A 24,646-nucleotide genomic window follows, 5' to 3' on the forward strand; every position below is an offset into this window, starting at 1 on the left:
ACTGCTGATATTGAAACAAAATGTAAAGGTCTCAGACTGTAGCTGTCATGTCATTCAGTAGAAAAATGTTACAATCCAACAGTCAACAGCTGGCCACAGGGACCAAACGTCATGATACCAGATGTACTCCCATCAGCTCTGATAGCCAGCAGCCTTATCAGAATCACATCACCCCCCACACTAACAACAAAACTAAGAAGAGCAATACTGCAATGCTGGTATTTTTTGGATGGAAGTTATTTGTCTACTACATTAATACTTAATGTGATTTTGGTTAACCACCCACTTTGGACACACATTTCTCTGGATATCTGCCTCTCATAATACTTCATAAAATCCATATGGCAGGGCAAAGTAGACAAGTTTCTTTCTAATGGATCAGTTGTGTGAGGCAATGGCTTGCTTTAAGAGCTCTCAGGCACAATTAGGCTGCAGCCACACGAGGACGATAACGGAAACGAACCAAAATCATTATCAAAAAAGTCTTCCGTCCACACGCAATAGGCACCAGAAACCTCGAACCGCTGGAGACGTTGTACTACATATGCCGGGCCTGTAAGTGGCGCTGTACTTCTGCCACAAAATACACCAAAAGCAGCGAAGAAGACTTCTCACGCATGCATGGTTGCCCTTCTGTTTATTCTCCGCACTGGATTTAGCAGCAGAGGTGGGGTTTCGCCGATAAACATGTCCGTTAAAGTTTAAATCTTCCAGACAAAATGAGAAAAGTACCGGTCAAAAGGTCTTCTTTGTTATTTATTGAGCTTTAAAACAAATGAATAATGACTCTATATAATAATATAAGAATAATACACGGAGGACGGAGCCTCTCTTTTCCTCCCACTCTCCTGACAGCCCGTCAGTATCCGTGGTCTCATGCAGCTGGCTGATCCAGTAATGAGTGACCCGACAGTAAAAATAAACATATTTATAACTAGTTTAGGTAGTTTGAGAGGTAATTAAAATAGCTAAGGGTGATGATCTAACTTGAAGTGTATGTTTTGTTCCGCTCATCGCTCCATCACAGCACAGCTGCAGGTTATCATACAGAGCTGCGTGTCTCCTCTCCTGTCTGATTAGACTTCACTTGCGTTTATGTCCATATCGATCAAATCTAGCTGGAAGCTCCTGCTGGGTGCACTGCCCTGCGAGATACCGGGACCTGGCTCGAAACACTGGGGCTATTGCGTCATCGTTATCAGGAAATGATCGTTATAGGGCGTAGACAAGGAGCCGTTTGGCCCCCCAGAGCATTTCATCCGCAGATCTACCCACCTTGGGACCCGTTATCGTTATCTGCGTTTCCCTGTCGGCCTCGTGTAGCCGAACCGTCCATCTGATAGTGAACTGTAGCAGATACGACCGCTATCGTCCTCGTGTGGCCGGGGATTAAAGCTGCAGCCACACGAGAACGGTCGTATCCACTACAGTTCTCTATCAGGTGGGTAGGGTAGGTGGGTAGATCTGCAAACAAAACACTCGTACATTGAGACCACTGGCATTGATGTGCCACTTATGGCGCGTTTCCACTGCAGGCCTCGCTCGGTTTGGTTAGGCCTTATTAGGCCCGGCTCACTTTAATGCTGCGCTTCCATTACAGTTTAGGAGCTGGGGTAGTTACTATAGTAACGCAGTGTAGGCGGAGCCGTAACGTCATCTTCAATGAGAGCCCCAGAAAAACAACACAGCCGTTAGCTCTTAGCACTCAGAGCTCACAGCTCTTCATATCTGTTCAGAAACTTGACAAAAGTTAAACAAGAACAACCCACAGACTGTCTGTGTCATGGTGAATACAGTCGCTGGTTTATTTATGTCTGTATAGGCCGTTGTTTTGAGTGTGGACGGTCGGAGCATATATAACGATAGCTTAGCCAAGCTCCATTTAGAAAGCACGCATTTTAAAAAGGGTTTTTCGCCTGCCGTCTGTCTGCAGACTTGTCAAAGCATTAATTCATGGTTTTTACTAACCGGTATCAGTATGTTGTTACTTCGGCATCATTTTGAAACGTGTATTACAATTAAATCACGGTCAAATATGTTCATCTTGTTGTAGTTGTAGTCCCCTTGCCAGCGATTCTCTCTCTAGTTTAGCATACTCAGCCCGACTCAGCCTGGTTGTTCCTGGCCCTAGAACCACGATTTTATGGGGCCAGAAAAACTGTGAATTAGGACCCGCTAGCCGGTACTAGGCCAAGTGGAAACGCAACCAAAAACGGGCCCCGCACGGCTCTGCACGCTTAAAGCGAGCTACCCGCTGCAGTGGAAACGCGCCATTACAGGCCTGGCATATGTAGCGTCTCCAGTAGTGATGGGAATTCCGGTTCTTCTTGGTGAGCCGGATCATTTGGCTCGGCTCACCAAGAAGAGCCGGCTCTTTCGGCTCTTCAGTTTACCACATATTATACCTTTTATAATTAAATCAAATGTAGCCCTGTTTTGACTAATGAATGATTTATATGTGTACACATATATCACTTAAATTATTCAATACATCCTTTGTACTGAAGTATTCAAAAGTAAAAATTACATGTTTAATATAAATTATTTGCTGTGGCCAATTGTTTTCATTGCATTTACAGACCCTAACTCTCTGATACCACCCAATGAATGCACTGACTTGCTTGTAGAACCACGCTACACAAAGCAGATAGCAACACCTATAAAAACTTAAACAGACATTTAAAGAAAAGGGGCTACTGTATGGACATTTTAAAATTATATTTAAAGAAAAGGCCCTGACAAAACAGCAGGGCTCTATTTCAGTAACTATTAACTATAGAAAAAAAGACAGCAGCAGCTGACAACAAATCTTTGCTGAGCCCAAGGATAATCATAAATAAATAAGATAGTGAAAATAAATGTATTGCAATGCTCAAAACAGCAGCATCCAACAGTCTCGACTCTCTAATCATAAAAAACATAATACAAATACATGTATAGCAATGCTCAAAACAGCAGCACCCAACAGTCTCTAATCCTTGGATATTACATGATCATCATCATCATCATCATCATCATCATCATCATCATCATCATCATGTCTTGTATTACTTAACAACAACAACAAAAAGACGGCTCGTTCGCGGGTGCGAGCCGGCTCCCGTCGTTCACTTAAAAGAGCCGGCTCTTTGAGCCGGCTCGTTCGCGACCGACACATCACTAGTCTCCAGCGCTTTCGAGCAGTCTCGTGTGAACGGACACGTTTCTGGTGCCTGTTGCGTGTGGATCTATGGTGTGGATGGAAGACTTTTTTGATAACGATTGGGGTCCGTTTGCTTTATCGTCCTCGTGTGGCCGGGGCTTAACTCACACTGTGTGTTTTCTAGCATGGGTGCGAAGTGCCAAGAGGGTTGAGGAGTACATGTTCACACCCTACTTCAAAAGAGTACATTTAGGCCCCATTTACACCAGGACAAAACGGGTACGTTCGCGTTTACGCACCAAATTCGTTTTAAGAAAAGTATTCCGTTCACACCATAGACTGGTTCACACGCATTCGGCTCAATTAACGTGTCCGTTCACACGAGACCGCTCGACCCGCTGTAGTACAAATGCCGGGCCTGTAAGTGGTGCTGCTGCCTCCTCAAAATACACTAAAAGCAGCGAAGAAGACCCCGGAGCATGGTTGCCCTTCTGTTTATTCTCCGCGGTGGACGCATGGGGTGGACGGCGTGTGCTCCTGCTGTGAATCTCTCTCCGATGGTCCAGCAGCAGATGAAAAACACCCACATCTCCGCCTCTTCCAAGGGACGAGGGAACCATGCTGCAGTTTCCATTTAAAAAAAAAGTCGCCGGTCAACATGTCCGTTAAAGTTTAAATCTTCCGGACAAAATTAGAAAAGTGCCGGTCAGAGGTCTTCTTTGTTATTTATTGAGTTTTAAAACATTACATGTCACTTGATAAACAAATTGATAACAACTCTATATAATAATATAAGAATAATAATCGGAGCCTCTCTTTTCCTCCCCCTCTTCTGACAGCCCAACAGCTGATTTCTGAGCAGGAGGTGGGGAGAGGGAGGCGAGGCTATTTCATCGTTATCAGAAAATGATCAATTCAACTCAAATTCAACGAGGTCCAGTTAGAGAAAATCTCCCTATGCAAAGGTCCGGAACATCAAAATGTCTAAGTTGCTTTATGAATTAGTGTGATATATATTGAAGTAGCCTGTAGCTTTATCAACGTCTGCATGTAATCAACAACTGACTGCCAATCAAATAAAGAAAGTACAATTTAAAAACAACAATATTTATTGTCAATTAACATTTAACTATACAGATATACAATAAAATACTGTGGATATGTGTAATGTTCCTCTCGGGCTGCATTTAAAAATAAAATTGAGAAAATAAATAAAATAGCTTTTGAAAATATGTGCTTAATTTTAGATAAAGTCTCGCAGCAACAATATCAGTCTTTACACATCATAACAATTGAACAGTTTTAAAGTTTCTCTTTCTTTCCCTCTTATATTGCAGTCCATCACTCACTTTTTTTTAATTCAGTGCAAGAATTGAGCTCGAGCTTGTCCTGCCAGGAGTTTAAAATCTGGGCTGAAATGGTGTCAGGGCCATTCTCATACACACATGCAGGTGCTCATTGGTTAGCCTGGAACGATATGTACTTTTAAGTTTGATCCTGGTCGACTGATCATATTGGGCTCTGAAACTGCTTATTTGTTGTGACCTCAGTTCTGACTTGAGAGGGAATGTTTGGTCAAACACTTTGTGTTTTGTCTCATAGTGGCGTTTCACTTTTAATGAGCCCCTCGGTTTCTTAACAAATGAGACACACTGGTTCTGTGCTCCCAGTGGGCAGGATGAACATGAATGAGTCTGTCCACTCAGGGTTAAAAGCTCTGTTCTCACTGTCCACTTTCCTCTTCTTGGAGAGCGCCATGTGTAATTATTTGTCTCTCCCCGTCTGCCGCTAACACGCCTGTTCACTCTCCTCTCCGTCTTCTCTCCCTATATCGCTAACTCTTCTCTTCACTCACTTTCCTCTCCGCCGCGCTCTCATCTCTTCTTCTGTGTTTCTCTCCCTGTATCGCTCACTCGTCTCCTTCGCCCCCTGTCGGTGGCGGTTAAAATAGAATCGCTCCGTTTGCAGATCTATCCACCTTGGGACCAGTTATCGTTTGCGGGGTCCATTTCCGCGATTACGTGTCGGCCTCGTGTGAACGAACGGGCTATACGTGAGAGAAAAGTAGCAGATACAACCCATTTTGTCCTCGTGTAAACGGCACCTTAACAGAGATATTTTATCATTTGTTGGCTGAAAACACAGAATCATCTATCAGAGTGGTCTTTGTTAACAGTGCAACCCATCATAACGCTCTTAATTAAATAAGATAGATAAAATACCAACCTATAAAAGTCTGCTGTGCCTGTGCATTTCCCCCTATGCGTGGGGAGCATGAGTGTGGATAGCTGGAACCATTGGCACCCATCCTCACTTCTCTTCACTTGCTATTTGGGGTCCCCCCTCTTGCTGAGTCATTCTGCTCAGACAACGTATTCCTCTCAATCCTCAGTCGTGGGTCAGGCACGGATCCTCTGAAGTGGCCTCAGAGCCCCGGGCCCAGCCTGCCATACCTGGAGGAAGAAACATGAAAGAGCACAGAGAGAACAGTAAGAGAGATGATGAAGTCAAAGAGTGAAGGCCTTTTAAAATGTTGCTGACTAACATCTCCCAGTTATTGCAACATGATGCGTTTGGACTGTTTGGACTCTGTCAAAAGATAATGAATAGCCAGGGGCGTCAGAGAGCGGAACAAAAGGACATCTATTACAATCTATCACACTGTTTCAGCCACATTGATTAAAGCGCTATCATGAATCAATTCTGCCATGGCAAGTTTGAAAGGCCTGAAATGCAAAATAAATATGATGAGGAGGCTTTTTTAGAGTGACAGTCTTGAGGACTTTGTGTTCAGGCTTTGTTGTATCTTTAATCTTCAATGGCGACTTGTGTTAACAGAAACTCCCTCTGCTCAGCCCTCAGGAAACTCAGGAGGCAGTGGCAGTCAACAACAAATCTAATGCAGATTAGGGCTGAACGATATATCGTGTCATGGCGATAACCGCGATATTTACATCACAGGGACGTGCGATTTTATTCATTTTCTTTTTCTTTAGGACGTGCGATTATTAAGTAGGTAAATTAACTCAAACACGTCATGTTACAATTATTTTGCTGCTTGCTACAAAAGGAAAACTTGCACGGCTCTCATGTCAGGGGTACTTGAGTGAGTGACATGCAGGCTCTGCATGCACAGCAAACCACCAATCATTCTTGATCAGATCACAGCGGGCCCCGCCCAGCTAGTTTGCAGACCATCAAAACACCGGTAAAAAATTAGCGAGGCACAGGAAGACAATACCGGCGAGAATGAAGATGTACTTCCAAAAAGAAAAGCAACATCTGCCATCTGGAACTATTTTGGATCCAAAAAGGTTCTTCTCTTCTTCATTCACAGATGAACCCCCTTATTTGAGGGTAAGCAACATGCATTATCATGACATGTTAGATCATGACTTAAGGTATGATGAGTCAACCTGTTAAGATCCAGACGTCCGTGACTAAAATCCTTCATCCGGTTAAATATAGTTAAAAAAACCGCAATATATATGGCAGGGGAACAATATATATATCGCAATGTCAGTTTTTTTTCAATATCGTGCAGCCCTAATGAAGATGTACAGTGAATCTTCAAAGGGAAGGTACAACACACTCTGCATATACTTCCTATCACACTCTTATTTAACATTCCAATTAGAAATGCGGAGGTTTTTCCAGGTCTAATTTTTCCAGGTCTAATTATACAGAACATTAAGGAAAATTCATTGACCAGGGCCATATCAATTTGAGCCAGGCAGCTTAGTTTTACATTCTCATTTAATTACTATTGAAATATCTCTAAGCTAACTTTCAAGCTGTGGATCTGTAGTCTCATCACGTCAGTACAGTCAGACTGAAAACTCAGTGAAACTCTTTTCAATGTGAAAATAAATGTAGCGCATTATGTGAGAAGGTCAATATGACAATATATATTATAATATGATACAAATATGTCAGAGATGTTGCCATGCAGCAGTGGTAGCTTTGCCATTAAAACGTATAGTTGCATTAGGCCATTGTGTGCATGTTGAATATGGAATACGTTTTTGGCATCAATGGGATGAAATACTTTGACTTGTAGGGATTTAATTAATTGCATTTAGCCAAACAAAAAGGCATTGCCGTCTGTTTTTTTTTGGCCAATTAACAATTTTCCTCCAAGCTTTCTTCAAAGATGACATTTTCTACAATTTACTGTAGGAAAGCAGATACAAATTATTCAAATGAATGATGGCTGAATTCCACTTAGCTACAGCTTCAGTTGAGTAACTACTTCTATAGGACAAAATATTTTATTAGTGTTTTCTCATTGATATGGTTTGGTCAAATAAACATTACTTTAAGACAGAAGATGTGAGCGAGAGAGGTCAACTGCAGCAAATAGCTACATATCTCAGCACCAGTCAAATGAAAGGCGCTTGCAATAACCTTTCTGCTCTCTTCTATGTACTGGCCCTGGCTCAGCAGAAAACAGGGCACCTCATTAGCTAAGCGCACCATCAGGCTATTAATTACAAACTGAGTCTAGGTTTATTTTTAAGATCAAGCCCATTGGAGATCAAAACTATTTTGATTGTTTTCCAAACCAGAGGGACAGTTTCTCAATTGTTCAACGCCACTTACATCTCGGGTAACTTTGAATAAATATGCTCATATGTGCCCATGATCAAGAGACTTGGAAATGTAATTCTCTTAGCTCTGACCTCTACATAACTACATATAAAAATAGTGATATATATGTTCACATTTCATCTGTTTTTCATGCCAGACGGAGAACTTGAGTGTGATGGGAAATCTGTTTTATCTCAGCCTGCTAGTTTTTCCTGCCTATCATACCAATAAATCATTGTGTCTGCCCCGGTAGAACAGCACAGCCCAGCCTCCCAAGGGTTCAATGGAAAACCACAGCCTCGTACTCCACACTCACAAACAGTCACCAGGCAGTCACACTGGAGCACTCCAATAAAAATGTTGGTTGATCTTTATTCCATTAGACCGCTTTAAATAAGCTCCATCTTCACAGGGAATTCATTTGGACAAAATTAGACATTTTATTTGAATATGTAGGAGAGGAAGAAGCCCTTGAGATATATACCGCCTTTAGAAAGGGGGTAGGGGGGTGGGTTCCTCAAAGGAGCACAGCAGAGGCGGAATAAAGCAAAGCAACCAGCACATCAATCGAACAATACACTGACTCCCGGTTTTAACTCATTCAAATGAGTGAACCAAATGTAACTTTAGCTGCAGTGCAGAATTCTAAAAGCATAATTTAAGACAGCCATTTCCTTCAGACGTGCACTGTTCAACATGAAGCATCTCTGACATAAACTCTGTGATTTCTACACTTTCCTGTAGTTTAGACTGAAACAGTGTGCTGCTCTGTTGGGCTCGGGCGGGGGGCAGAGGAGGGCAGTTCCACAGGGCAGACACCGGCCGAGCTGGACTATATGTCCCTAATGAGAGGTGACAGCAGACACTCCCTGCCCCCACCTATCTCTCTCTCTACATACACAAAGACATATGCAAGGGCTCACCTTGCCTCAGACACTCGGATCATTTTCTTTTATTTAAATTAGCCACTTGCACAGGTTTAAAAGACAGAATCCCAGACTCCCACAGAACATTACTATACAAAACTGCTTGGCACAAGAAAAGGTCTGATGTATTATTCAAATGACAGTCAGGGCACTTTATCAATCATTTATGTAGATTTCCTCATCATGGCAAGAGAAGGGGGAAGCAGTAGGTATCTGGTTCTCATTTCCTGTCTGAAACCCCAAAAATTCAGGAGCATGTTCTTATTATTTCAAAGCAGGTTTTTACCGGCCATTCCCTTATCCAGAGCTCTGCTAATGAAACACACACAGCCAATATGTTGAATCAAAGTGACAGCTGTAATGAAGCTAGGGCAGCATGACTAGTCTTCAGCAATCAAAAGTAATGTGGAAAATGACTTGGGCAGTGTAGCAGATGATTGAGAATTTTATATTTCTTGTCTTTCTGGTTATTGTAGAGTAGTTGTCACATTGATTTGCTCAAATGGCACAAAGAGACCTAGGTGATGTGCTCTCCATTGGTCCCACTGTGAGTTCTATGAATGAAATGATGTAATCACCACCTTTTGACAGTAATCTTTGTTAGGCTCAATGACACAGCCACTAATCTTACAAAGAGGAGCAATCACTGTGCCAATATCACATTCAGGTCTTCCTGAAAGAGCAGCAACTGTAGAAATACATCCCCTCAAAGCACTATTTTAAAATTACACAGTAGCTGTAAAGTGCAATAAATGTGTCAGAGCTCTTAAATACACAGTTTGATATAATTTCATTAAAAGGGGATTTGTATTAGTCCACTGTTGGCTTGTTATTATTTCATGAAGTCCCAGCCATCACACTGATCCTAGGAGAAGCGTAGATAATTTATTTTGTGGCCCAGCATACAACTATACAGAAGAAATGCAGGAAATATGTCAACTAATCCATTGTTAGCATTTCAGATGATATGTTTAGAGGTATATCAGAAAAAGGAAGGTTTTGATGACAGTAAAGCTTTTAAATGACCTGTACGGTTATAAAATAGAGCGTCAGATATTCCTTTTAGACTGTTTGGATATTTGATACAATCAGAAGGGGACATTTTAGGCAATGCAGCAGTGAGCTGGAACCAGAACCTACTGCCGGAGTGACCTCCACCGTACTGATGTGTCCGTATACATCTCGCAACAACGTGTGTAAGGGAATATGGACTGCATGTGGATAAAAAAATAAAACTGAATAAATGACTCTCTAAATGAAATAATGATGTGATATGTTGTCTGAAATGACACAATTCAGCAGCAGAGCAGACCCTTTAACTTGCAGTGTTTTTGCCAATCAGAATTACAGTTAATCAGGCCATTCAACTGATTACAGACTCTCTACCAGGAGAGCTACGGGAGTCAGAACGGACTAGAACACAGCAACACACTGAAATGACAGACAGACGGAGGAAACAAAAGTCTCCACAGTGATGACTCATGGTGGGCAGCCTCAGGATTAGCCAGTCAACCAACAATATGAACCCTAGTGATGAATATTTACCATTTCACAGACTATGTTCTCAGCTGATCGTATCTTTTTTGCTCTGCAGGCCATTGTAAGAACATAAAAATGAGGGCTTCACACATGAAATTGTATCAGCCTTAACGTATTTTCTTTAAGACCTTTGGGTTAACACGAGGCCACCTAAAGTGACAACAACTGAACGGATGAATGACATTCTGAGGAAAACAAACAAACAGGGCCATCTTTTAAATAAAGAAATGTTAAGTTAGCACACACTAATGACTATATAAACACAGCCTGGCGGTCAACCTCAAAAGAATGAATGGCAGCCTGGGTAACAATGAGTGCTCATTTTAAGTGAGTTGTCAATGCTCCTTGTTGAGTTCTCCATCCAACTGGCCAGGGTAAACAACACTCAGGCCAAAGTCCAGCTCATTCAGTCACTCTGTGGCAAGTACTTGCAAGTTTGCAGCCTTTCATGCTTGTCATTGACTTCTGAGCATGTAAGTGCAATAATTACATGTCATTATATTGCCCTGGAGCACTGACACAAATACTTAACCTGGTAAAATGACAACCCTATATGCTGCGGAGCGCAGTGAATGCACCTTTTCCAAATGAAAAGACAGAGTGATACACAGGTTGTCTTTCAGAGGGAGGCAGGGTGTACAGAATGCTGAGTCCAGCACGAATTTCAGTGAGATTACCACAGGATTACCACAGTGTGCATATGGCTCTTCAGCACTTAAATAGATGGTGGAATTTACATATATTATACACCTTGTTAAATAAAAAACAGTAGGATTGGAATATGTTGTTGGCTCAGGCAAATAATAAACTATAAACAAAACAGAATACCTACAACCTGACCTTCAAGTATAAACTGGATATTTGACTACTGGACATTATTATATGACTCTGATATCAATAAAACATTTTCCACAAGTATGCTATAGATTGCAATTAATGGCAGGCCACATTGTTGCCATAGCACAACCTATCAACAACTATCTGACACAGAGGCAATAAACAGCAACATGTAGGTGTATCTGCAGAGTTAAAATGTACATTCATCCCGAACTTTTCCATCTACCAAGCCTCACAAAAACGGAGGAAGTGTTCCCCTCTGTAAGCAGTACATACAGAAAACAATCATTTGCGATGGCTTTGTTAGCCATACGTTTACGCGGAGCTATTGTTGCTCTTTGGCTACCAGGAGGCTATCGGTGCCCAGCGGAAGCCCTAGTTAAAAGTGCTTGTACGAGGAAAAACCAAGTGGGTTGTTTGCCTCAGCTGATACAAAAGGGAAGTAATGTCCTAATATTTGGCGACAGCCTGGCGAGAGGAGTCATATTCACCTCAGCCCTGTAATTAGTAGCATATCCTAGGAGGCTAGGGTTAGCTATCTCTGCTCTGTGTCGCTTTGACTTTACCGTTAACGTTCTCCATCGGAAACAGAAATGTACTTCGAGCAGGATGCAATGCAACTGTTTAGAAATATTTTTTACCAGAAAGTGGAGAGCTTCGTGGGCATTCTTTTTTACCTTCGTATCACCTCGTAGTTCAGACAGTACTCCGACCCAAGTTGTCCCTGGCAGAGAGAGAAAAAAATGCAGCTCAACACCTTCTTTTTCCAACTCTGCTCATTACGCACGGCTCGACGTCAACGTCCACATTTGATCCCTAATATGCGACCATTTCCACTTGCATCGACTTTCTTGCGAATTTCCAGCAATTACCTAGACTAAAAACTACACCAAAGCCATTTTTATTTTCGGTTCGGTTCGGTATTTCCCCATGGTAGCACAACGCCTTGTTGGGTGGTTGTGATGGCCTATCCCAGCGCTAACCATTTCAAGATAGCCAGATTAGGAAATGGTGCTTCCGGTCAGACTTTCAAAATAAAACATGGAATGTAACCATTTTGAATGTGTACAACAACAACTTTATCTGATAACAGCCATTTCTGTCGCGTGTTTAGTTAAACCTTTTAACTAATGCAATTTTACCAGTTACATTTTTGTTAAGATTATTACAATGCCAGTCTTGGTAGTCTAGGCAAGCCTGCCCTGCGCCTTTATTTGCTTTATATTTGGAGGCCAAATACCTTTCTTTCCTGCATCTTCTTCAGCTTGACAGGTTCTCAATCGCTGTACGGAGACTGGTCAAGAGGCCCGTCAGTACTCCGAGCCCTTTGTGCAATAACACAATTGCGAGTGCCCCCTAGTGGTGTATCTGCGGCAATGAGGATCATTGGAGCTTCGTATCATTATCAAGATGTCTTTTAAATCTTTTTACAGTTACATTTCACATTAACATTCCTAATGTGTCCCAGTTTATTTGCTGTTGTTAAAATACCCTGTTGCCTAGCAATGCAATTCCGTTAAAACGGTATATAAATCTTCCCTTACGTTTCCCCGTAGATAAGGATGTGGGTTTTTAGGTAGGGGGCAACATAACCAGTGGAAGCCTACTTAAAATATCATTAATATCAATTAAACCTATTGTTAACTTTTAGCTATGTCATGGTGGCTTCAACATGAATTTGGCCATGAAAATGTGTCACTTTACGCTTAAAAAAATATATGATCGACCCATTACTGGTTGAAATGAAATGGTATAATATCGTATTGTCATTTGATTGAAGTTCGTTGAGCGTCCTGTTGAGGGCGACACATTACATATAATGTTGTCCAAAACGTGTTTGGCACCCAGTGTAGGCTATAACCAAGGCCAGCTTTGCTTTTTAATTATTTTAAGCCTATGGCCACCATGGTCTTTTTTGCAGTTTTGCTGCAAACACGAGCCGATTTGCATTCAAACGCAAATTTGACATAATAACATAAAAGTGAAGTGACACTGAATAAGAAATCTGGAAAAATTGAACTGAATGGGACTCCTGAAAAACCAAAGACAGGCTGTGAATATCTTTATACTCACCGGCGGTCTGCATACTCTCACATTAATAATTAAGGATCCTAAGCACTTTAATCAAATGGTAGCCCTATTGTAAGCTGGCAAGTCAAGGCAATGTTGTTTATTAAGACAATTGAGTGACCCTATATTTACATTGTGGTGTGTTATTGTAGATAATGCACTTAATAATGTACTTTTTAAGCTTCTTGCATTTGTTATGTTTTACCCTAGGGATCAGGTTTAATGCTAACACAGTATTTAATATATGTAATTGTGAGTATATGGCATCATTTACTTCAGATAAATGAATGTGCTTGTCTACTTTATGATTTCCCATCATGTAATGTTAGAGTTTTGGCATTTCTATTTAATACTTGATGTCAAAAATAGTTATTTAACAAGATACTGGTACTTATTCAAACTCTAAATCTTGGCAGATTGTAGTTTACTTGTTAAAAAAATACCCACTCTATACTGGAAACAACATATACATTGAAGATTTTGAATTAATGTTGGATCAGTGGAATATGTTGACTTACTGAACAACTACTCCAATTCTTTATAGTCAAAAATTGATTATAATGTTGATCCCTACTATCCTTTTTCTCTCATAGGCGAGGCCAGATTTCTTATCCTGATGAGAGGTTGCTCAGTAGCCTATGTTTACATGAAGGTCTTTGGACCATGGAAGTAACTCCTCCCAGGAACAGTGATGGGAATTAGATGAAAACAGTTAGTTATCTCACAGGACATGAGAAAACATTTCCACAGAAAAACTACTGTTTTCCAGTCGTGGCAAGTGACTCTGTGAGCGTTACGATGTTTTCCCTTCTCAGAAGACCAATACTGACCTGGCCCAGGCGGATGAAAGCCATTCTGCAAAATCAGAAGTCAATCTACAGCAAACCGCCGAAGGACAAGATCGGGCCAGGGGTAGGACTGATTTTTTTTGTTAGACGTATGATAGGAGTTGAATTGAAAGGCAAACCAGATTGTTTGACTGTCTGAAAATGTACTGCAGGGACTGTAGCAATGTTTTTTTTCCAGCACAAACTATAGGTGCTAAACTACAATCAATTACAAATATAAGTATGATGTTGGCACACAAACAGTGAAACTGTCTTGGAGAGTCAGTATCTGTTGTATTTCACTGTATTTCCCTTAATGCGAGGAATTCAAGCAAACTGTATTCCCAAGTCTGCAGAGTGGGGAGGATGTTTTATTCATTTCTTATCCATAAGTCAGTATGGGGATCCTATGATGGAACTGCAACATAGCGGCCAATGTTTATGCCACTATAAATCTGTTGATCTGTCCTCTGGGACATACACTTGGGCTTTTACAAAGCTTGGCTCATGGTTAGGAATACCAGAGTGCAGAGGGACAAAGGGAATACCATGGAAGGATGATATAAAGGCGGTCTGCTGTTAAATCACCTGGTGAGTCACTAAGTTTGGGACCTTCTGTTGTGGACACAGGTGTTCAATCCCCACAACCTGTAGATGATGACGTTTGGGAGCTATACAACAGTGCCTTGATATGTGTACTAAAACTCCTTCCTCATGCATTTATTTTTATTTTCTCATGGACTTTCTTACAGCAATCTTTACTTGCTCTCTGTGCATTTGCTGTGACTCTCTTGGCCCCCGCTGGATGGATCATGCATCATATCCCAGAATACAAGCAAAGATCATCTCAACAACCCTGACTTCTGAAAGAGCTCTGCATTCAGGAAGACACCTGTGCACTATTATTGTTTGTGGATTTTCCAATGTGTAAAATGCTATCAAGGAATGTAAAACGTTATAATGAGACAGTTTCCCTGTATAAAGACGTTGATGTGATCTCTGCCATTGATTGTTTTTTTTTCTAAGACATGCAATCTGAAAGCCAATTAGTTGACTGCTGTGATTACTGCAGTGTTTGTAAAAGCTTAATATTTGCTTCATAGCATAAACTTCTCAAGCAATAAGAAGTAGGGGTCATTCCAGGGTGCAGTGACAGGATGTTGCTCTTAATCAGCTGGATGAGAGATGGAATTACACAGACAGTTCTTGGCACAAACTATAGGGAAGTGTCGGTCATTTCAAGTCCATCTTTCAGTTGTATTTTGCTCCTTTAAAAAATGCATATTTTTATCACAGGCATGCCGAATGGTGGGCCAGTATAAGTACATTTGTAGACAAACAAATGATAATGATAATTCATTTTGTAAGCCTTCAAAAGCCTTTTGTGTTAATTGGGGATTAAAAATGAACCTACATAGTGTTTTGCACTGCTACCAAAGTCCGGAAATTATGTCAATTACAAACTAAATATCTAAATATCCCCAAAAAACATTCAAACCAAAAAACATGTGGAGATTAAAAATATCACGTTATACTTATGATCATAACAATGTGACAACCATCTGTTGCATGTTTATATGCAGGACAAATACAATACAAATGCGCAGGCAAAATAGGTTTTTCCTTGGTATTCCCCTCCTATAATCAGTTCAAATAGCAGTGATAGGGTTGCTGGAAATCTTGAATGACAATTTGTCAAAGGCGGATCAGTCCATTTGGAAAGGTATGCTGTGGCAGATGTACATCAACATTCCTCTCCGTTACGAAAGAATAATATTCCTAAAATTAAAAACGGTCTCACAAAATTGACTCTTTGATTTAATTCTGCAAAAAGCGACCGCACCACCGCTGAAAACACACAGTGTATAAATCCATCCCGCAGAGTGGTACAATCAGACGAGCCTGGGCTGCAAGGGGGGTATATTCACTTTTTCACGACTGAGGAAAACACAGCGCCGGGGAGGAAAAAAAAACACTAAAACAATTGACAGTTTTGGTTCTATGTTCCCCCAAGTGTCTGCGAAATGTCTACGAAGGCGGAGCAGTGTAAGTACGGCTTTGTGTGTGTGCTTTTCCTGTCATGTCATGGTGGTTTTGGAAACTGGGAATGTGATTTTTGTTTTAAACAAGAAAGCGAATGAGGGTAGCTGTCCTTGGTGATGAAACCGCGGTTGCCATGGCAGGTTGCAACACGTCCTCTCACTGCAGAGGCTGGCTGGGGGGCTCAGCACCGGAGACAATGTGTATATGTGTTTCTCTGCATGTTGAGGGAAAAATAATTCAACGGCTACATCGTCATGTTATCTTTTTTTGATTGACGTGGCTGGATGAGACGCGTGCAGAAAGCGAGGTGTGCTGTTGATGTCAAGGTCGACTTAACAGTATTTTTTTTACTGAAAAATACGGTGGCATTATTATTTATCAATAATGTGGTTTGATCACACCTTCCGGAAAGACTGCTGTTCATTTTTCACCTTATTCATCCAATTGCTTTTGAACAGGTGGAAAGTAGCCCCTATCCTTAGATTTGCTTCTTTATTCCTGTTGGCAATTCTGTTCAAACTATTAATCAGATAGCCTATTGCTTGTTTTCAGTATATAACAAATTACAAATATGTGGTCAAACTTTATGTGTGGGGGGCTTCCATTTCAATTTGCTAAAAGTTGTATTTTTCTGAAAATGTTTGTGGGCAATATGGAATAATTATTCAGGCTAGCATCAGAAAAACAACTTGACAGCTGTTGTTTCCGTATTTCTTTAAACATATGAATGTTTTAAGGCATCAAAGGTTTTAAAAATCCCTCAAGATGTTAAGATATAAGAAGAGAGAAGCATGTGTGCTACAGTATGTTTTGCAGCACAGACTTTGACCACAAATACTCAAATGCCTGCAGCTGTTATTTTTATTTTGGGATGTGTCATCTACAGGTCAGGGAGGAAGCTAAACACCACTGCCCAAAGTCACAGAAAATGAGTCAACAATCACCCCCTTCAACTTAATTTAGCTCCTAATAAACCAAACTAAAATAACACATTCATGTATAAAACAAGTGACCTGAGGGGGGAGTTCAACATAGAAAGGGTTCTTGCTGAAATGTGTCTTAGTATCAAATGTTAAGGGATGAGTAATCCCTCTTTACTGTCTCATGCTGACTGTATTTTCCCATCTTGTCTTGGGACTTGAACTGGCAACCTTTTGTACATAAGCTTGTTTCTGTAAGCAATAGGTTATATCATCCTCTAGGGATGCCTGTGACCCCACCGATGTACCAAAAAGGTCACCTGGAGAAGGCCAGAGAGCCATGGGAACACAGACTCTTTGTTTAACTTGATAATTAGTACATCCGCATTAAATGCATGGATCTTGGCCAAAAAACTGCAACAGGAGCACAGCTTCATGCATGTCATGCCATTTGCCTTATCTGTGTACTCAGATTCATATGATGAGTCTCACTAGTTGATTTGCTTGTTACTCTGCTCTTTATTTTGTCTAGTTGCCTCTAAGATACGATACTTGCAAGAGTATCACAACCGTGTGCAACACAATATTTACCCTGTGCCCTCCGGAACAGACATTGCAAACACACTGAAATACTTTTCCCAAACCCTGCTCAGGTAAGTACCCTGCTTTGGAGCCAACAGGTGAAGTACCAGACTGTAGGATGTTTGATATTTAGCTTCCTTTCTCAGTCAGGCCAGATAACTTACAGCAGGTTGTTCTGAGACACTTTCTGAAAGGTTTGACAGAAGGACCACTTTAGAGCGGATATGAAGTTATGGTGTTCTGTTAAAGCATCAGGGATAGGAGGCTCAGGGATGTTTATTGATTCAGTGGTCTCTTGCTAAATGATCGTGGCCTGTTGTGTCCTTCCCAGAGGAGGCTGGTGGAGAGTTGCAGGGTCAGCCTGTTCCCCTGGGTCCTGTGAAAGCCTGTGGAAGGGACAGCATGTAATTTCCTCTCCAACACAGGTCAAGTAGGCAGCCATTTTGGACACATCTTATTCACAATGTGTCATGTCCCACGATTTCTCCCGCTGGGACATCTTCATCATGAAGTGATGGGATATCGTGGTATGTCATATGGTTGGTTTAGCCTTCCTGGCTACTGCTTTTAAAGACAATTAGTGGTGTCCTAACTTATTAGCCACTTTGCAAAAAAGGGAGAGATTACTGACGGCTTAATTTATATGCCCCACTTTTATCATTATTATCAGCTTAGGGTGCAATCTATTTAAGATTGGCAGCTGGCCTCAATTCTACACTTCATGCTCAGCCCCATAAGGACTATTCCTCTGCTGAGTGATGCTCACAGTGTATTCTGGTCATTTTGTGCTTTGCTGAAGGGCTGTCCAGTCCCTTTACTTTTAAACAGGGCTTCTCATATGTTTTTGGCACAGATGGATCATGACAGGGACTGCAACTGTGGGAATATGTGTTAAACCAAGTGACGTTTTTGTCACTAAGGGACAGCGTAATTTGAGTGTGAAAAGCTATGATGCCACAGTTAAACAGTTGCTTGATTTGTTCCCAAAGCAGACTCTCTAAGCCTCAGATATGCAGTGCAAGTAATGCTCTGCACTATTATAAGGGTCTGGTTTCCTCAGCAGGGACTGCAGGATTATCCATACACCTGTGCCTTCTGAAGCCCAGGGTGAAGAAAGAGAGAAATGAAAGAGAAAGACAGTGAGAAAGTGGTGCCTTGAAAAGAGGAGCAGGCATGTGTCATGTTCCTGGAATGAAAAACTGAAATCGCCAAAGGAGGTAGTTGCTGTTTTATACACCAATTGTAGGGTTAGTGCAGGTCAGCTGCAGAACATAAAATAAAGAAGGGTTAAAATGGTCTCTTCTCACTGACAATTATATATATATGCCTCTCTAAAGACGAGACGTATCTTTGTCATATTTCTCCAAGTCAGACTGAGCTCTGAATCTGTGAGCCATGCTGACTCCATGCCAAACTGCATCACTCTAAGCAGAGTGACTGTAGGCAGCAGAAATCTTATTGTTTGACATGACTGTCTGTAAATATGTACTTTTAGGAAGGCTGACTGTGCTATGAATTACTGCTTAGTAAATGACTTCGTATTGACAGTGCAGGGTTTGACAGTCGATGTATGTTATGTGTCTGTATCAGTGCATTTCTACATGTGTTTAATGTGTTGTACATGTCTGTAAACTATGTGTTGTTTGTATGTATGAGTGTGTGTATGTATGCACATATGTGTGTATCTTTATGTGTATTTGTTTAGTGTATGCGTGAGAGCGTGCCTGTTTATCTCTATGTTCATTGTTCAAAATAATGATGTTTTCTATATGGGCAGTGAAAAAGTCATACTCTGAGATACGGTCTGTTGTTTTGAAATAAGCCCTGTTCAAGTTTACGTTGTATATTAATTCAGCTTTATTAAAAAAATCTACACTGATTTAAATCTTACAGAGTATAACTTTGGGGGGATAAGTCAGAAAATGTTACATTCTGTTGTTGACAGTATAAATCTAAAGATCTAAATGGATAAACATTATGCATATATTGTCATGTTAAAAAATATTGAAATCCCCTTTCTCACTGCCCGAACATGCTGTAACTCTACTTTTTGAGTGACCTTTCAAAATAAATTAAAAACCAAAATACGATACATCAGAATTTATAATCTGGGCTCTCTCGATAAATCCCAATCATTTGCCTGATAGAACAGCTTAGCTCTTTAATGTGCTGTAAAAAGAGCAATGCTCTCTGGCCCCCCTTCCCCCTCCTCCACCTGAGATGCTCCACACTCAACCCAACTAGTTTTTCCTTTTGTTTTTTCTCCTCTCTTGAGATTTTTAAAATGTCCACCACCTTCCCCAGGGGACAGCAAACACAATTGTCCATCCTGCATTAGCTCACAAACATAATGCTACCAGTCATCTCCCCCTGAAACAACCTATTCCTTTGTCATTATAGTTTCTCCTCTACTGTAGATTAGTTGTTACATTTATTTTAGAAACCTGAATCCATATGCCTGTTGGATCTCATTATTTCTCCCAATGATACTGGTACAGTATCATAACGTATGCATACGGACATTATTTCTCTGGTGCAATAAACATGTGCTGTGACCTATGGGCATTTGATCTAACTTCACACACATGTTTATTACTGGCTGAAGCATGTTTCAAAAGTGTCACCTCTGTATTTTCCCTGAGCCAATTTGGTGTCACTCCCATCCTTGACAGCCCCACCAAAGACAAGGACATTTATTTTTATTTTTATTTTATTCCACGGTTCATTGGCCTTTTTGCATGGCAGCCTCTGACCTTGCTGATTGAAAGATGGCAGCCATCGAGGGACAGTCAATTGCACTGTACCTTTTTGGAGAAGTATGGGGTTGCCACTGAAAACATGCCATTTTTTATATTTTTGCTCCTTGTCACCAGATACGCATGAGATGCAGTGATCATTGCAGTTTGTGCTCATGTTTTTTTTGTTTTCCAAGTGCAGACAAAACGAGATTAATTGAATTAAAGTCACTCTGAACCGACAAAGCAGGGAAAAATTGCCCGTGCCTTCAGTGAAACAGTCAAATAGTGAGACACTGCATCCTATGTGGGGTTTATCTGGGTTTGTTTTTTTCTATTTACGCTGTCTCTGTAGTGCCATTTCAATGTAATGTGCTGTTTTTTTGTGTCTTTGTTGTCTCTTTTTTTCCCTTGTTCCCCTCCCCTACCCTCCCTCCCCTCCCCTCCCCTCCCGCCCCGGAGCAGCATTCTGTCCCGCACAGGCAGGAAGGAGAACCAGGAAGCTTCCAATTTGGCCGTGCCCATGACCATGTGTCTTTTTCCTGTGCCATTCCCACTCACCCCATCTCTAAGACCACAAGTCAGTTCCATCAACCCTACAGTTACTCGCTCCCTCCTTTACAGCGTTCTGCGCGATGCCCCGTCAGACCGCGGGGGGCAGGGGCAGCAGAGTCGGGACGCTCAGCTCTCAGAGTACCCCTCTCTGGACTATCAGGGCCTCTATGTGACCCTCGTGACCCTGCTTGACCTGGTGCCCCTGCTGCAGCACGGTCAGCATGGTGAGTCAAGGCCCAGTGCACCACTGTTTGTCATCATCATCCCCGAGCCGCCTGGCCTGCATGAAGCCACTGCTGCTTTTTTGGCCTCTTTTGTAACTGGAGGAGAGAAGTCCTGCTGAGGATCTTGAGGGATGCATGGGGTGATTGGGAGCACGCTGGATCCAGTCAACTTAATCGTTCATAAGCCATTGGATACACCAGACATAGGCCTTCTCTTCTGTGTATCATACTTGATTGCATGTGTGTTATGTAAAGTGGGAGAAATGTTTTACTTATGTTGTCATGTGCAAGTAAATAGGTTAAATGGGAAAGTTAGGCTAATGTTATGTGTATTTGGAAACACTTTCTATGATGGCAATGTCTATAATGCAGTATAAAAATACTTATATTGTGTTTTAATCTGGTTATATAGCTGTATAATTATAGTTATATGCACTCATTAATATTCCTAATGCTTTTCAAACAATTCTCTGAAGACATTATAAAGCATTTATAATACAATTGTTGATTATTATGAATGATTATTACTATGGGAATTTTGATATGATCCTTGTGAAAAATGTCAGTGAAAATCATAAAGTATTATGATACTAGATTTGATAAGTAACTAGAAATTGCTTTAAAGTGTGTTATGATTATTATTTAAAAGCATTACAAAATATTGAAAATGTTGGATTTTAACAGTGCTCTAAGTATGTTTATAACGTGTTTTAAACGTAGACATCAGAGAAAGTGATTCCTTTTTTTATTTTCAATACATTTAGAATATATGTGAGAATGAATATTATCTGCAATGTTTTTCATGGACCTAGGCTGCATCACAGTCAGTGCTCTTGTTTTTCATAAATATTTTACCACTGTTAAAGAAGCTCAAAAGCATGAAAACCTATCTCCTTGACTTGAATGCTCAACTTTTCCTGGGGGCAAACTGTACTTTAGTGGCTGTTAAAGAAAGCTCTCCGCCCTCAGCTAGAGTTCATATGGCAAATGTTCTTCTTTATTTCACTGTTAAAATGTTTTAGTATGTAAATTATCTTATGACTGAAACTTCATGTAATTATGACATCTGCAACTGCATACAGTATGTGAATACTGTATGTACTGTTATTTGAATGAGTCTCTGTGTATCTCTCTGTCCTTTTTTTTGCCCTTTTCCCTTTCCCCTCAGATTTGGGACAGTCCATATTTTACACAACAACTTGCCTCCTGCCCTTTCTCAGTGATGATATTCTCAGCACTTTGCCCTATACAATGATCTCCACTTTAGCCACATTTCCCCCTTTCCTTCACAAAGACATCATTGAGTACTTGAGCACCTCTTTCCTCCCCATGGCTATATGTGAGTATCATTTAGACAACTAATTCACTTCCTGTCATAAATTAATTAGGTTCAGATAATTAGTGATTCATTAATTGTATTTATCCTATTTCATTTAATAAATATGCTACTATATTGAACAGAGCATAAAGTACATTTTTATTTTTCTCCTCCCTGCTTGTGTGTAGTGGGCTCCACTCGGAGGGAGGGTGGAGTCCCTGCCTATGTCAATCTGTCTGCATCCTCTATGCTCATGATTGCAATGCAGTACACAACAAATCCAGGTAAACCATCATAACGGCTGCTTTCCAAGCCTGCATACAAAGAAAACCTTCACTGTAATGTTGTGTGGTAATGGCTCATTCCTTAAGCTGGTCTCTTCTTCTTCCTAGTATATCACTGTCAATTGTTGGAGTGTCTAATGAAGCACAAACAGGAAGTGTGGAAGGTACGTGTCATATAAACACATAATACAGATATGAGATCATTTGTGTAAAAACAGTGAGCTGAAGTCATAACGTTACGTAGGTTCAACTAAATTCTGATAAGAAAAATAAATATTTCTTTTATGGGGGTCAAGAGGAGAGACGAGCATGCAGGGACAGTCTACAAAATGCAACTCTTAAACAATATACTACACAAATATTTCGAACTTCTTTTTCATACAGTAAAATTCTACCAAAATAACCCTACACATTAATCTCTCCTACTGGTTTAAACACAACACTTGGTTTGAAGAAATATGCTTTAGTATAATGTGGGTGAATTTCTTTGTGCAAAATGTCCAATACCTCCTCGTTTTAATGCTACGAAAATCAAGTGGCGCTATTTGGTTAAACTACCTAAATAGGTTTGAAAAAAATATCCAGTGCTGTTTTTAATTAAACACGTGTGGACCTGCCTAAAGTGTTAAAAAGTGGGACTCCAGTGAACACATATTATATTATATGTTATAGCAAAGACATTGTAAAAGACACAAGTTCATTTTTTTAAACTTTAATTGTTGTGTATACACAGAATACAAGGCAAACAAGATGTGTAATGTCAATGTCACCATTACTAAGTGATTTTGTGCAACACTATATAATAGTATAATAGTTAAGTTATTATACAATTTTACATTTTTCAAATTATATTTCTTTTTATTTTGTAATCTTACCAGTAGACCATTAATGTGTGAGGGGATGCTGGTTGCACTTCACTATGACATGATATTTTTGTCCTTTCGCCGTTGCAATTTGTAGACGGTCCCTGTACACTTGTCTCTCTCAGCCGCAGATAAGTCAGAGACCAATGTAAGTTGTCCAGCTTTTTGTGGAAAATTAGGTCTTAGCGTGTATTTTCTTCTTACTACAGTTCTTAAGAGACTTATTATGTGTTTTAACACCGATTTGTTTATGAGTTATTGATCCGTCAAATTCAAATCCGTCAATATCTTTATAACTTTCCGAGCTGGCTCTATACATGTTTGTAAACAAAGCACGACATAGCAATGTGGGCAAAAGTCTCATTCTCATGACACAACATATAGCTAGCAAAGCAGACACCAGTTATTCCTACCTTTAGGTGAGGATACGTTACTGTAGTCCATTGTTTCCTTGAATAATTTTTAAATGCTCTACATTTCGGGAACTGTTCTTAGTAGCTTTCTTGCTGAGAGAGAAGACAACACCACCGACCTAAAGCAAGTGCATCCAGCATTAAATTAGCTTAAACACTGGAAAAAGTTAGAAACAGCTTGCTGGCTCTGTTAAAAGGCAAACATAATATCCTACTTAAGCTAAAGTAGAAAAACATGACATGTCATACAACATAATACATCTTTACAAAAACTGAAATATATAACCCATAGCTAACCCTAAAACTACCGCTTGTTTTTAAATGTCAGGGTGCGGCTGCTCCTAATGTTTATGCTAACAAAGCTAAAAGTCTAGCCTACAGTTGCAAGCTTCCGATAGCGATGTCCTAGAAAAAAAGGCCTTCAGTATTTACAAAAAACGTTAAAACATTTTCTACAAAAAAATATGTAACGTCGAAAGTATTTTATAAACATAGAGCAACATTTATTTTATAAAGGGATACAAAATATGTTGGATAGAAAATCTACAACTAGTTGCCTTCCATTGATAATTATTACAATTCTTGAAATGTCATTGCCCCTTTTGATTCCTGTTGATGTTTATACTTTACAGGACCTTCTTTATGTCATATCCTATGGCCCATCTCAAGTCAAGCCTCCGGCTGTACAGATGCTGTTTCATTATTGGCCCAACCTGAAGCCACCAGGAGCCATCATCGAATACAGGGGGCTTCAGTACACAGGTCAGACTCTCTGACA

General features: G+C 40.5%; 3 protein-coding genes across 7 annotated transcripts in view; 2 read left to right on the plus strand and 1 right to left on the minus strand.

The window, feature by feature from the left end:
• The window catches only part of btbd7 (BTB (POZ) domain containing 7), a 28,157-nt gene extending 16,137 nt beyond the window's left edge, over positions 1 to 12,020 (minus strand). Inside the window, exons 1-2 of the mRNA XM_034112184.2 lie at positions 11,712 to 12,020; positions 5,369 to 5,595 (exon numbers count right to left, since the gene is read on the minus strand). Coding sequence (XP_033968075.1) covers positions 5,369 to 5,450 — 82 coding nt within the window. The 5' untranslated portion in view covers positions 5,451 to 5,595; positions 11,712 to 12,020. The remainder of the gene's footprint in view (positions 1 to 5,368; positions 5,596 to 11,711) is intronic.
• A 1,757-nt stretch (positions 12,021 to 13,777) lies between these two features.
• LOC139436059 (cytochrome c oxidase subunit 8A, mitochondrial) lies at positions 13,778 to 14,927 on the plus strand. The gene is made up of 2 exons (XM_071207243.1): positions 13,778 to 14,016; positions 14,684 to 14,927. Exons 1-2 carry the CDS (start codon positions 13,807 to 13,809, stop codon positions 14,789 to 14,791), a joined length of 318 nt encoding a protein of 105 aa, XP_071063344.1. The 5' UTR covers positions 13,778 to 13,806; the 3' UTR covers positions 14,792 to 14,927.
• A 956-nt stretch (positions 14,928 to 15,883) lies between these two features.
• LOC117467930 (protein unc-79 homolog) overlaps positions 15,884 to 24,646 on the plus strand; it is a 33,626-nt gene continuing 24,863 nt past the window's right edge. For all 5 annotated transcript variants that reach the window (XM_034111862.2, XM_071207239.1, XM_034111865.2 and 2 more), the window contains exons 1-7: positions 15,884 to 15,977; positions 17,427 to 17,547; positions 20,677 to 20,990; positions 22,159 to 22,329; positions 22,497 to 22,592; positions 22,701 to 22,756; positions 24,501 to 24,630. In XM_034111862.2, coding sequence (XP_033967753.1) covers positions 15,956 to 15,977; positions 17,427 to 17,547; positions 20,677 to 20,990; positions 22,159 to 22,329; positions 22,497 to 22,592; positions 22,701 to 22,756; positions 24,501 to 24,630 — 910 coding nt within the window. In that variant the 5' untranslated portion in view covers positions 15,884 to 15,955. The remainder of the gene's footprint in view (positions 15,978 to 17,426; positions 17,548 to 20,676; positions 20,991 to 22,158; positions 22,330 to 22,496; positions 22,593 to 22,700; positions 22,757 to 24,500; positions 24,631 to 24,646) is intronic.

Source organism: Pseudochaenichthys georgianus, chromosome 22 (genome assembly GCF_902827115.2).
Source record: "Pseudochaenichthys georgianus chromosome 22, fPseGeo1.2, whole genome shotgun sequence".
NCBI classification, from domain to species: Eukaryota; Metazoa; Chordata; class Actinopteri; order Perciformes; family Channichthyidae; genus Pseudochaenichthys; species Pseudochaenichthys georgianus.